At 43.1% G+C, this 13,763-nt stretch overlaps 1 protein-coding gene across 5 annotated transcripts in view; it reads right to left on the minus strand.

Annotated features, from left to right (window-relative positions):
* Nucleotides 1-1,823: 1,823 nt before the first annotated feature.
* Nucleotides 1,824-13,763, minus strand: part of asph (aspartate beta-hydroxylase) — a 30,030-nt gene continuing 18,090 nt past the window's right edge. For 4 of the 5 annotated variants that reach the window (XM_041949609.1, XM_041949611.1, XM_041949610.1 and 1 more), the window contains 8 exons: nucleotides 10,278-10,373; nucleotides 8,863-8,946; nucleotides 8,384-8,484; nucleotides 8,066-8,137; nucleotides 6,258-7,143; nucleotides 5,433-5,483; nucleotides 5,225-5,272; nucleotides 1,824-4,435 (listed from right to left, as the gene is read on the minus strand). In XM_041949609.1, the coding sequence (XP_041805543.1) occupies nucleotides 4,428-4,435; nucleotides 5,225-5,272; nucleotides 5,433-5,483; nucleotides 6,258-7,143; nucleotides 8,066-8,137; nucleotides 8,384-8,484; nucleotides 8,863-8,946; nucleotides 10,278-10,373 (1,346 nt within the window). In that variant the 3' untranslated portion in view covers nucleotides 1,824-4,427. The remainder of the gene's footprint in view (nucleotides 4,436-5,224; nucleotides 5,273-5,432; nucleotides 5,484-6,257; nucleotides 7,144-8,065; nucleotides 8,138-8,383; nucleotides 8,485-8,862; nucleotides 8,947-10,277; nucleotides 10,374-13,763) is intronic. The other variant, XM_041949608.1, reaches the window with a different exon arrangement.

The following is a 13,763-nucleotide window of genomic DNA, read 5'->3' on the forward strand; positions in this document are numbered from 1 at the left end:
TAGTTAGTAAAATCACCACAAAAGCCCAGCAGAGGATGGACTTTCTGTGGCGGCTGAAGAAGTTCAACCTACCAAAGTCACTGATGCTGCACCTTTACACCACAGTCACCACATCCTCACCTCCTCCATCAGCATCTGCTGCACTGCTGCCACTGCCAAGGACAAGGGCAGACTGCTGACCCTGTTAGGACCTGTACTCCTGCAGGACCCTGACATGAGCGGGAGCACAGCATGATGACATGAGGAGGCTGCGGTTCACCAGCACCAAAACACCTCAAGAAAACTACATTTTTTTCTATTTTCTATTTATCTTTCTTGACTTTTTCAGTACTTACCTTTTATTGTCTTGCAGTATTTTCTCTTAATTTGTCTATTGTTGCGCACCAAAATACCTTAAGTGACCTCTGACCCCTGTATCCATCTGGAGGGAGGATGTCGAGGTGTGCAGCTGGATGACAGACTGCTGCAGATGTTCTACCAGTCTGTGGTGGTCTCTGCTATTTGTGATGCTGCCATGTGTTGGGAAAGAGTGTGAGAGTGAGAGACGCCAACGAGCTCAACAAGGACGTCAGGAAGGCCGGCTCAGTGATTGGAGGAGGAGTTGAGCTGGTCTCTCTGGAGGCGATGACGGAGGAGAAGATGGCGTCCAATTTAATCAGCCTCCTGAATGTTTCCCACCACCTCTACGACATGCTGGTAGATACGAGAAGCATCATCATTCAAAGACTTAAAGGGAGAGATCATTCCTGTCATCAAACCTTTAAAGTCTCTGTCACAGTGTGGACATCAGTGGACTGGAAGCTGCTGAGGTCTTACTGGACCCCTCGCTGGACTTTATACTTCCTTAACTTCTGGCAAAGTGCAATACATGTTTGACTTGTGAACTAAAACTACATTCATGAAATAAATACTCCATGAGATTAAATAAATACAGGAGGTCATAGCAGGAGGGGAGCAGGGAAACAATTTTTTTAAAAAAGCCTTGGATATACATTCATTGTCTACTTATTAATTTGATTTGATATTTGATATCCATTAAATGATTAGAAAGTTTTATTCTGCAGTACTTTATATGGTGATATTATCTTATAGCCCTGAGGATGTATAACTGCTGGATATGATTTCATTCTTTGACATTAGACCAGAAACACAAGTGGTTTACTTAAATTTGTCTTCGATACTCAATATTCTGCTCACATTCTTTTCATTAATGACAACTACACTAAAATGTATGGAGCCGTGCATGAATACACTGTGTAAAATATGAAACAACATGGACTCCCTCTGTTGTTCACCATGTGCTCAGCCATGAGCTCTCCATGGCCTCTCCTCTGGTTTATGTCGATGTGGCACCGCCCATGAGGAATGTGGTCCTTCTTGATTGTTTAAAGGACATCTTTTGGTTTGTTGAAGGCAGAAGGTGAATTTTATGTGTTAGGTTAATGTTAGTAGCTTGTATTGTGAGATTGATAGCATGTCAAACTCTTCCCTAAAGTCTGCTTAAGACCTCATGGTGTGCTTCCTGGTGGAAGGATGGGGGAGTTTTTCTACCTGAGTAACTGAGTACATGGCAGAGTTACAGATTACTCTCTCTACTTTTTCCAATTTTCATTCATGCCAACTGCTGGGATGAAATGAATACCCAGCAAACCACTTCACATACAGCATGACGACAAATTACAATTAAAGGGATATCCCAGTGAATTAGTCTGCAGACTTTAAGTCTAAGTTACGGCTTGAATGTTGGTCTTGAGAGGAAATGAGTGAATGGGAACCACATATACAAAATGCCTGAATAAATAAAAAAAGATGCCTGGAGTCTGTGTTGTCCCAATCCTTTTATTGCAGCAACAGATCATTTACAGAAAACTGACACTTCAAATCTCCTTTACATCATTACTTCACAATAATTTAATGATCATCAGCGTCTACATGACCGTATTTGATCTGCAAACAACACTGTGAGGCAGACACGGGCAGTTTTTAACCAGCAACTTTATTTCCTCATAGCACAGCGGAGCTCAGGCTATTACACAGCTATCAATTAACAAACTGCCCCCTCCTTTGTCTGGAAGCCAGTCTGTCCATGTCATCACAACCCTTCCCATGAGTGAATGAATGAAAAACATCGAGATCTGCGTCACCGGGTTGCTGCAGTGTGTTTGGTCTGCAGTTTTCACGTTATTGCTCTTCCTTTTCTATTCTTAGAGAATAAGGTTTGTCCTGACATAGCAGAGCCCCTTTAACCCGCCTGCCACAAACAGCTTATGGCTTAAAGCATTTTCAGAAAGTTAAACTTTTTTTATTATTATTTCTCCAAGTCCTTTTTAAAAATGTTCCTTTTAAAAATCTAGAAGCTCTCTCTTGGTAAAGATTGTACTATTCAATGTTAAAAAGGTTTTACAGTTCATGTTGACTTACAAAGTGTTAGGAAGTAAAAAAGACCAGCTAGTGTTACAGAACAAAAGACCAGACATCCTACAAAAGGACTACTGCACACCACTGGAATGTGTTGCATCTCTAAAAACAATAGTTACAGTATGTGAGGACAACAGACACAACGTGGGACTGTGACACCAAATGATGGAGTCTTTAAAAATGAGGAATGCTTTAATTGGTCTCTCTCTTCGTCTTATAGTAGTGTTGTGTTGTAATTAATTCTACAACATCAGATCTACAGATTCTTTATTGTCAGTATCACAACAGGAATGTGTCATCCACAGCGCCGCACCCACTGTCCCAGATCTTAGTGTCACAGTTATAGCTCAAGGAACAAAGGATGCAGATCTGGCCATCACCTTCAAAGTAAGATACAAAACACTCATTTAGCTTTCTAAATTCCACAACTTGAGTTCTGCGATGGAATGATGTGTAAGCTGATGTTTTGTTCATGATCACTGATTAAAAAACACAACGACAAATTCTGATGTCCAAAGGAAAAGGGAACAGTGACGAGAGAAATGTCTCAGAGTTTCCCTTCAAGTAAATAAAACACACAACTTTAAGCTTTTCAGCAGAGGGAATGAGGCCGTGAAGATTCGCCACTGATGATAAAGAAAGATCTTTTTAACTGGTGTCCGTCCGCTAGTTATGGCCGACTTCCACGGGATGCCTGATCCATTTAACCCTTTGTGAGCCAGAGATAACCGAGCGTTTGCACATGAAAGAAAGTGGAATCTGGATCACACGGGGTTAAAACACTTCAGATACCTTCAGTATCCTGCCTGAACCAGCCTGCAAGGCTGGATCCACGTACAGCCGATGTGTTGGAAAAAAACAACCTCTACACCACAGCGTCACAGCCTTGCACTGTCCGTGGTGTCCTAATTTACATCACAGTTTACACAGCTGAAGTTTAAAGTCACAACTTCACTTAAAACTTATCTGATTGTCTAGTTAGAAGGTCTTGGTAATCATATTGGAAGAAGTGAAAAAATATGAACAGCAAGAAATCTAAAGAACACAAACACACAGAGGTAAAAGTAGTTAGAGAACAAACGAGAAAAAAGTCAAACACAGTCTCAAAAACTAAACCATGATGTCTACGGCACACAGAGAGGATGAATGAGCAAAAGAGATTTGTCAAAATGAGGAACACGCTCATCACGGGGTACATGAGGAATGCATCTGCACACACACACGCACGCACACGCACACACACAGAGACACACACACGCACACACAGACACAAGCTTTTTCTCTGAATTCACATGCTAGCATATGGCTCATCCTGGAGTGGACACATACTGAGTGGTAAATAAACTGACTGGGGGAGGAGGGGTGAGGGAGGTGTGTGAAGGCATCACACCAGCTTTGCATAGAATCTATAGCACGACAGAGCTGAACAGACGCTGCAGCAGAGGGGCAGAGAAAGATATTTTCAGTTTGGTAGCTGAGCTTAAAATATTTTACATACCTCCATCACGCTGAGTGTTGTCAGCAGGAGGGATTGGAAACGCCAGCTCAGAGTGGAGACACTGCAGCGTTCAAAGCAAGATTTTTGTTTTTGTTTCTGTGACTCCGGTATACTGGCTGCAAGTAGAGCGCATAGACGTCACATGGCCTGACCATCTACCACAGCCACACAGAACTAAACCACCCTGAACAGACATGGAAATGTGCTCTCCTTAACGAAAAGACGGATGGTGAACAAAGACTCAAAGAAAAGCGAGAAGGGTAAAAACAGGAGTACCATATTAGTAAACAACTCATCCATGATCTCACACATTTATACCAAAAGGAAAATCCAAAGCAAGGTGGGAGGGAGGGGGGAGACAGGTTTGTGGGGGTGGGGGGGTGTTGTCATAACGACTCAATCGTTTCTCTGGAGGTGGAGAGGTGCATCATCGCTCTGAGCATGCTCAGATGGTGCTGATGCAACATCAGTGGGTCCCTGCTCCGTCACCACGACAACCGCCCGGCAGCCTCTACGTTTCTATGGGGAACACAAACAGGATGATGTTTACTTCACATGTGCAAAGTCTCTCTTGATGATCGTGCACTTGTACTGTGCTGAAGGTTTCACTTCACTGGAAGATGAGCAGTTCTGTATGTGTCAGTGTGTGCAAGTATGGTGTTACCACTTTGGTGTTATGGTGTTACCACTTTGATAATGTAGCGTGATGAAGACAAATATGAACAAGTACTGCAGTGCTGTCGTCCCTGTAATAAAGGCTTTTTCCTACTTTGAGTCTGGAGTGGGGTTTCCTATACTGCTGAAGCAGCTGTAGCATGAAACATAGAAAAGTCCTTTCACAAGTTTTCTAGTAACAAAAAGAACAGATAATGCAGATAACGTGTTCTTCTGTATCAGTTCCACACTCACAGCAGACTGCAGATAAGAGACATCTTCCTGCGAACAGCTGTTCTGGCCTCATGCCTCTAACTCTAGATTACATAATGTTTCACAAGTGTCAGACTCTTAGCCAGTATAAGAGCAGGAACAGAGCCTCCAACATGAATACAGGTGTACATATAGTCTTAAAATGCTGCCTGCATTCAAAAACAACCAGAAAACACTTGTGTGGACTCTAAAAGATCTAAACAAGCAACACAACTGATACGTTTAGTTTCTTAGTTGATCCACGAAAATGATTTGCCTACTATTTTAAAATAATCGTGAAAGTTCACAAAAATACCAAAACACTTCTGAGTGAGTGGTGTACGGTGGATCTGATTTATTCTGATGTGAGGCAGCATAAAGCAGATTGAAAACAAAGTTTACCTGTGGGTTCATCCTGAATCTGTTCCTCCGCCTCAACAAACTCTGCTGCTGCAAAGAGGAACACACATGCAGAAGTAAGACCACAGGATCTTAAAAACAGTGGAATGAAATGTCCCCATACAAAGTTTAACCCCCACTAAACATGCAGTACAGCTGTCCCCTTTTAGCTGATTCAGGTCTGTGTGAGTGTGTGTGTAGGTGTGTCCACCTTCTTCTGCTGCCTCGTGTGTTTCTTCTTCTTCTTCTTCTGTCTCCGTGACTGTGGAACAAAAAACATTTGAAACCATGAACAACTGTGTGATCCCAAAAACAAAGTCAGTAAACGCATCACTTCAGCACCAGTAACACCGACACAAAAAAAACATCCAAAAGCTACTTAATCCATTATTGGACCAGTTCTGTATCAAAGAGCTGAACAGAAACAGCCTCAAACAGTCTACAACATCTTTAACTGGATCCAGATCCACCTAAAGCTGTTAACAAACTGATGCCAGGAACCAGACAACGATTGGCCTGGCTTCGCCAAATGGTAACAAAATCCACCAAAGCTCCTGAACTAACATGGTAGGTCTCATTTGTTTGACCCACACGAAAGGTCAAGTGTAAAAACAATACAGGCTGTGGTTTTATGGCAGGGTTATGTTTTAAGACTAACTCTAAGCAGTCACCAGGCAACAAGCGGAGACACCAAGCAGCTACACAGGTCTGTAAGATCACTTCTTTCTAACTCCACACCCTCACATTTCTTTTATTTTTAAATGAGTGGTCTTCAGCCCCAACCAACGCTGACTCAAGTGACATCACTTTACTTAGTTTCTTAGACTTCACACAGCTCCCATTACAGCAACAAAAGTTATGCTTTTTTCAAGTTGCCCTTTAATGGCAAGAGTGGTATCAAGCCTCTCCTCCAACACGCCACCAGAAAGTGAAGGTGCATGTCTCCCAGAATGCTGAGCTGTCAGGATCAAACTGGATATTTGGACTGAATCCACTGCTAAAGCTCATCTGTTTACTTACATCCTTTCCTCCTTACCTGGCACTGTTTGCTCCTCTGCTACTACTTCTTCTGGAGTTGCGTCTATGTCTGCTGCTTCCTCTACTGCCTCTTCTAAGGGGGCTGCCTCCTCTTCAACAGGCTCCTCAGCAGCTTCCTCTGAAGGAGCTGCCTCCTCTTCTGCAGCTGGCTCCTCAGCAGTTTCGTCTGAAGGTGCTGCCTCCTCTTCTTCAACAGGCTCCTCGGCAGTTTCGTCTGAAGGTGCTGCCTCCTCCTCTTCGACAAACTCCTCCACAGTTTCTTCTGCAGGAGCTGCCTCCTCTTCTTCTGCTACATCCTCAACAGTTTCTTCTGTTGGAGCTGCCTCCTCTTCAGCGGGCTCCTCAGCAGGGTCCTCTGTAGGAGCTGCCTCATCTTCCTCTGCCACCTCCTCAACAGTTTCCTCTGCCACCTCCTCAACCGCTTCCTCTGAAAGAGCCACCTCCTCTTCAACAGGCTCCTCAGCAGGGTCCTCTGAAGGAGCTGCCTCATCTTCCTCCGCTACCTCCTCGACAGTTTCCTCTGCCACCTCCTCAACAGCTTCCTCTGAAAGAGCCGCCTCCTCTTCAGCGGGCTCCTCAGCAGGGTCCTCTGAAGGAGCTGCCTCATCTTCCCCTGCTATCTCCTCGACAGCTTCGTCTGAAGGTGCTTCCTCCTCTTCAGCAGGCTCCTCGACAGCTTCTTCTGCAGGAGCGCTCTCTTCCTCCACCTCCTCTGCGACCTCCTCAGCCTCCTCCACTGCAGCAGGTTCCTCCACGGCCTCGTCAGCAGCCTCCTCCTCCACAGCCTGCTCTGCTGCCACTTCCTCCACCTCCTCTGCGGGCTGGTCTGCCATCATTTCCTCTGCAACCTCCTCAGCTACCGCCTCCTCTTCAACTGGAGCAGCCTGAATCAAGCAACATTGTCAGGGTTATAAAAAGACATAAAAAGGGCATTTTATTCACTGCTGAGACAGGAATGGAAACCATTTTCCTGCTATCATGTGGACAAAAGGTCACAACAGAAAGGATATTTGGACACTGTTTTTTTTAATGTGAATGCGGTGATCACAGCTAAAACCAGCGCCATAGCAGAATGTGGTTTCAGCTGTGGAGCTGCACAAGGAATACTTTCAGTATGCAACAACTGCCACATGTTAGCTTGGTGTCTTCCACGACGTTCATTGACATTTTTTCAGTAAAAATCCACTAGCTGGAGTCGTGCGCTTCTACCCTTTGACTGAACAGGCCCTCTCTGGTTTAGGCAGCTTCTCTGCTAATGAGCTACTGCTCTGGGTGGCAGCCACGCTGGGGGACAGAAAGATTCAGCTGACCAATTTCAGACAATTGTAGAGCGTACAGAGAGACTGGGGCAAAAACCAGAGTGGCTTGTTAGAAGAGGATGACGTTTGTAGTCTGCTGATTCAAGGAAAGTGGGAGTAACAAATTGACTAGAGCTTATAAACAGAAATACTAGACCTGCAGGCCGGTCTAGAGGGGTCCAGCACCCAAAGCAAGTTAGGTGTGTTAGCCACTCAGCTACAGCACACCCCTGTGGTTTTACGACAGCCATTTACTGTTGTTTGAGCTTGTTGAAGTTGTGACATGTTGATGTTTATCTGTGCATCATTTGTTGTAAACAGATATTTTCTTTTGTGCTTACAACGTGCAGATCTTCCTTTTTTAACCCTGCAGGGAAGATAAGAGACACTTCTACCACCTGCATCCCACCTCACACCCAGATAAAGATATTTCAGTTTGCCAGTGTATCAAAGTGTATATGAAACCTGTATGCAATTATGATGCAATACACAATAACAAACTACACACCTCCTCCACAGGGGCCTCCTCTTCTACAGCGGGAGCCTCCTCCTCCAGCACCTCTGGGTCCTCCTCAATCACCTGAAAAGGAACACACCACCTTTATGTCATCAACAGGCTCACACTTTTATTTGTGCGAGTTTATAATTGATTCCCTTCAGGACCCTAAAGTGTTTCACTAATTAATTCAATATTCAGTTTTTTGTGTAAATTTTAATTTTATGATTTCAACTTTCAGCAGGGAAGATTTTAAACAAGGATCAGGATTGAAGACCATCCAAAAATGGATCCACTTCCACTGATAGTTTCAACTTGGCCTGTACCAACCTCAGGAGTCTCCTCAGGCTCAGGTTCTGGTTCTGGTTCAGGCTCTGGCTCAGGCTCAGAGGAGACCACCTCAGGCTCGGCTGCTACCTCAGGTTCAGGCTCTTGAAGGAGAAGCAGAGAGTTGCACAGATTTTCCTTCACACACATGCATACACACACTCACCATGTTTGCATTTTGTGTTTTACTTCCACCTTTCTAATTTTGAATTGCCTACACCCACCTACCACACCACGCTCTCAACATGAGATAGTCAGTGGAGTGATGACATGACATCATACAATGTCATCAAGGCTCTCTGAATATAATATCCAGTAAATATCCAGTACTGCTAGACAACACAGGTTTTCATTTCTAACAAGTAGAGGGTCTTAAACATGCACAGAGAACACCTTGACCTAGACATTTGAGGGCCTGCACTGATGGATGGCACTTATCCATCACTATTGCAATGTGAAGGCATTCACACACATTCACTTACCTGGTGGTGGTGGAGCAGAAGTGTCCTCTGCTACAGCAGCTTCAATCACATCCTCCACAGGCACAGGTTCAGGCTCAATAACAGCTGTGCGAGAGAATGCAAAATGGATTCAATGTTTAAATTCAAAAAGCACCGTATTGTTTTCTGTCCAGGAAGATTGGCAAAATAAGGAGTTCAACTTTGACTTTGGACTCCTCTGTATGCTGCATGGTCCACAGCCAAACATTTGATCCACAATTATTTCAATAAAATGTGAATATTCTGCAATCATTCATTATGTCTACATCAAACAGGAGCAGAATAAGATGCTAAACTAAAATAAAACAAAAATTCTCCTATTAAAATTTTAAAATATGTAAAGATTTCGACTTGTCTAGCCTCAGCCAGAAGACATTTCGTTTTGTCAAACAGATGTGTACCTGATATTATTAGTGGCTGTATTCTGTTTTGGTGTTTTAAGGCCTTGGTGTTAGGCATGCTAGCGCACGGTTCTCGCATGCTCGTAAACTTGGAACCGATCATTGAAAATCATTATTACTATTTTTATAGAACAGTTGTAAAAGATATTGTTTCACTATTCATAAACATCAATGTGGCAAAAAAATAGTCTTTTTACATGTGATGACTGTTTATTAAGTGAACATTAACCTTTTTGTGCATTTGCAAATCACTGAGAATATTAAAGCCATTTCTAGCTTTCACTGACCAATGTAATGGTATACGGACATGAAATACTGTGTGAAACATCCACATCAGCACTGTCAACTGGTTTTCTCAGCTTGTCAATACATTATCTCTAAATAAAGTTATGTTACTATAAAAAACACACAGCCACTGCATTCACAGATAAACGGAGGGACTCGAGGTTTTAAAGAATAACTGTTTGCTCAGGATTGATTTGATAATCATCTTCCATTTCAATTGTCATTTAACATAAGCACTAGCAAATCTGTCGATCATAACCCTGTTAGCTGCACACTTATGTGCGGGCTGCAAACAGAAAGAGAGAACTCAACAATAAGTACAGCTCACCTGTGAGGTGACGGCTGGAGCAACAATAATCAAGAGCTGAGCAGAACTGTACAGATGATACAGCACACTACAGTATGTCCTTTACCTCAAATAGTGGTTCTTTTCAGTTCTTCATGTCCTTATCAAAATAAATGATAATCTTACATTTTGATTTAACAGGCTCTATGTTTCCATCTTTTAAACTGAAGGCCCAGTGTGAACTTTTGGTATCCATGCAGTTCACTGATAAACACCCCTGACTGATGAGCCCAGTGATGCTGTGGAGATCTATCACCAAACAACAGCCGTGTTCCCTTTTCTCTCATTATCTACGACCGATTTGTTCCTGTGATGACAATGAAAAATGTGTGCATGATTATGAGTGTATGATGAATGTGTGGTACCTTCTGGTGTCGGTTCAGGTTCAGGTTCAGGAGTCTCCAATGGAACAGCAGCTTCTTCGCGACGGGAAGCGACGACAACAGCCTTCTCTTTCAGTCCTACATGAGATGATGCACATGTTGATGCACACGTTGGCAGGAAGCATTTGTATGTGTACAGTACTGACACGGGATGTGTACGGGTATGTGTGTGAGTCCTTGATCAAGCACAGGTTGAAAAACATCAGCCTGATTGGGGTTTTAAATGTCATACACAAATGTATGAAGATGATACAGTACATAAAAATGTTGTAACTGGTATTGCTGCGAGGTGGGGCGTGTACAGCCACAACATTAAAACCACTGAGAGGTGAAGTGAATAACACTGATCTCATTACAATGCAATGTTCTGCTGGGAAACCTTGGGTCCATTAATGTGGATATACTTTGACACGTACCACCTATGTACCTAAACATTGTTGCAGACCAACTACACCCCTTTCATGGCAAGACCTCTTACAGCAGGTTAATGTGCTCTACTACACTAAAAAAAGTGTTCAGGAATGGTCTGCGGAACATCAGTTCAAGGTGTTGACTTGACCTAAAACTTCAAGTTCTATTCCTGGAGGCCCCGCCTCACAGTTTATGGGACTTAAAGGATCTGCTGCTAACATACTACTAATATGCCTGATACCACGGGACACCACAATATTAGACGGGTGGTTTTAATGTTGTGGCTGATCAGTGTATGTGATGCACAGTGTAAGCAAAAATCTGTGCAGCAAATAAGGAATAACAATGTTAACATCATTGACATAAATCAACACTTCCAATCAAAGCACCTAAAAAAAGGCATGGATTTCTTTTGCTGACTCGAGTTTCTCAAGAACACATCATTGCCATCATCAGACAGAAACATTTGGTTTGTGTTTGAACATTTAGTTTTGACACACAATTTTGTTTCCAAAATAACTGTCATTAATGTAGTGTGCTGAGAGGAAACGTGTATCATCCCAAGACAGAAAGCTTTTTGTGTAGGTCTAAGGTCAAAAAGATTTACACACACACACACACCCACAGTTGTGGAACCGCAGACAAATGATTGTCTTTCACATTTTAAGAAAGAGGCACTTAGATGGAACCAGAATCTTTATTGACAAAAGAAAAACATGTTTGATAGTGGAACACAAATCTCCCCAAATTTAGAAAAACTCATTTTGTAGATAAACTGATGAGTCTGACACTTGCATGTTTTCAATCGAGTCATATCTGAACATGATCATCAAGCTGAAGTACGTCACACCAGATATCAACACTATAGAGTGTCTTGCAGTCACCCCGACCCCTTTTTTCAATTTTAGCCTTTTACATTACTCCCATCCTTCCCAATCATACCAGTCTTTCCTCATCCTTTACCTTAAAGGACAAAGGCTGTGAAAAAATGGAGGCTAGCTACAACATCTACACCAGTGATTCCCAACTTGAGCGAGTTCACAACCCAAACGTGGAGCAGCAAAGAGCCTCTGCTGTACGGTGACTAAGCTTGTGTCCACTCACTATGTGACACTGTTTTGTAGTCCCTAGACTCTAGGGCCTAGAGTCTCTGTTGCCTGTGGACATAGTAGTAACTTGCTCCACCTTAGCTGAAAACCAAAAAAGGTAGTCACAACATATTAAATTTAACGCAACAAGCCAGTTTATAACTCTGACTCCAAAAAAGTTGGGATGCTATATAGAACGTGAATAAAAACAGAAAGCAGTCATTTGCAAATGAACGTGTTTTTTTTTTTGTTTTTTTTTTACCAGGTGTTTTTGGAGCGTTCCACATCTTTGCCAGTCTGTTGTTGCTCCTGTCCCAACTTCTTTGAAACATGTTGCTGCATCAAATTCAGAACACGCAGACACTTACAAAAATCAATGAAGCTGATGAGGTCAAACACTAAATATATTGTCTGTTTTATGTATGTTGTACACTGCATTCCAACTTTAAATGTTAAATGTTTAAACAAGCAGCAGGACATGAACTTTGCTATAAACACCTGATTTAAATCAGGAAGTGGAGTAAAATAAGTAACAAGACCCTGAATCTGGCCTGACATTTCAATCCAGCTTTCAGCACTTGACTGATGGATACTTGGTGCAATGGACATTTGATACCCCGACCTGACGTTGAACACTGGCTTCCTATAGGATGAAGATATTCCTCTAAAGCTTTCTTATCCCTGACTTCATTTCCTGCCTCCTCTGTCAGATTTCTTCCTTTTCTCTTTAGCAGACTCTTTCCCTCTCCCCTTGTCTTCCTCCCGTGCCTTCTTTCCCTCCCACTCCACCTTTTTCTCTGACTTCTCCTCTTTCTCCCCTCCTTTCTTTAATTTCTTCTCCCCTTCCTTCTCGTCCTTGCTCTCTTCCTTTTTCTCATCCAGTTGTTGTGCTTTTTCCTTCCTTAGCTTCTCCAGAGCCTTCTCCATCTCTTCTTTTTCCATCTGCTCCTCTTCCTCTTTCAGCCTGGTGGCCACTCTTTCCTTCACTCTGGCTGTTATTTCTTTCCTCCCCAGCTCCAGCTCCTTCTCTTCCTCCTCTTTGGCCAGGAGCTCTCTGACCTCAGCCAGAGCCAGCTTGGCCAGCTTCTTGGCCTCCACACGTTCATGGATGATGGCCAGCTGCTGCTTTAGAGCCTCCCGAAGCTTCCAGCCCACATCCTTGGTTGAGGAAGTGTCTAGGGTGGATGAGCAACAACGCTGTTTGTTGTTTCACCACTCATAAAATGAGTTGTTATAGGACAGGCCATGCTCAGATTCACTCAGTTATAGGACATCATCACCAGGCCGGCGTGTGCATGTCTGTGGATGAATCAGGACCATACCTATCTGCAGCAAGACCAGTCCCATGCCACACTCCTCTTTTTCCTCCAAGCAGAGTGTAGACTTTGTAAAATATACTGGTATGTTTACTCAAGGTACTCTGGTACACTCTCAGGTTAACATGACTTTTGCTTATCAAGCACAACCAGGGAATTAGGCCAAAAATCTTTAAATCACTGCAAATCATCCCTCTCTAAATAGGTTAATAACTGATTCATACAAAACTCCTGGCAGGGTTTTGTTGATTTATCAAATAAACACACACTCAGTTGGACACCACAGTGAGTTCTGAGTTGAAACATCCATTAGTCCAGCTCACACTGTAACACAGCACAGCTTCATGCAAGTGGCTACACGGTGATACCTTTCTTAGCTCCTCTCCTAGCTGCATCTCCAGGTGTTTCATCTGATGTCGCACACAAACAAAGCAAAAGTTAACACTGAATGAAAAATCTGTTGTTACACACCACGAACTGATCAGTTCATTCGTGCAATTGTTCATCATTCCTCCTGTCCAATATCATTTGCACTTCATGCACAGGCCACCTATTACACAGCTCCATCCTATGTCCACTAGCAATGCCTCAGCCTTCAGCCTCAAGCTGAAGCAAACCATTTTGTATCACCTACATTTGGTGATACATCAACC

The sequence above is a fragment of the Chelmon rostratus genome, chromosome 12 (assembly GCF_017976325.1).
Source record: "Chelmon rostratus isolate fCheRos1 chromosome 12, fCheRos1.pri, whole genome shotgun sequence".
Lineage (NCBI taxonomy): Eukaryota > Metazoa > Chordata > Actinopteri > Chaetodontiformes > Chaetodontidae > Chelmon > Chelmon rostratus.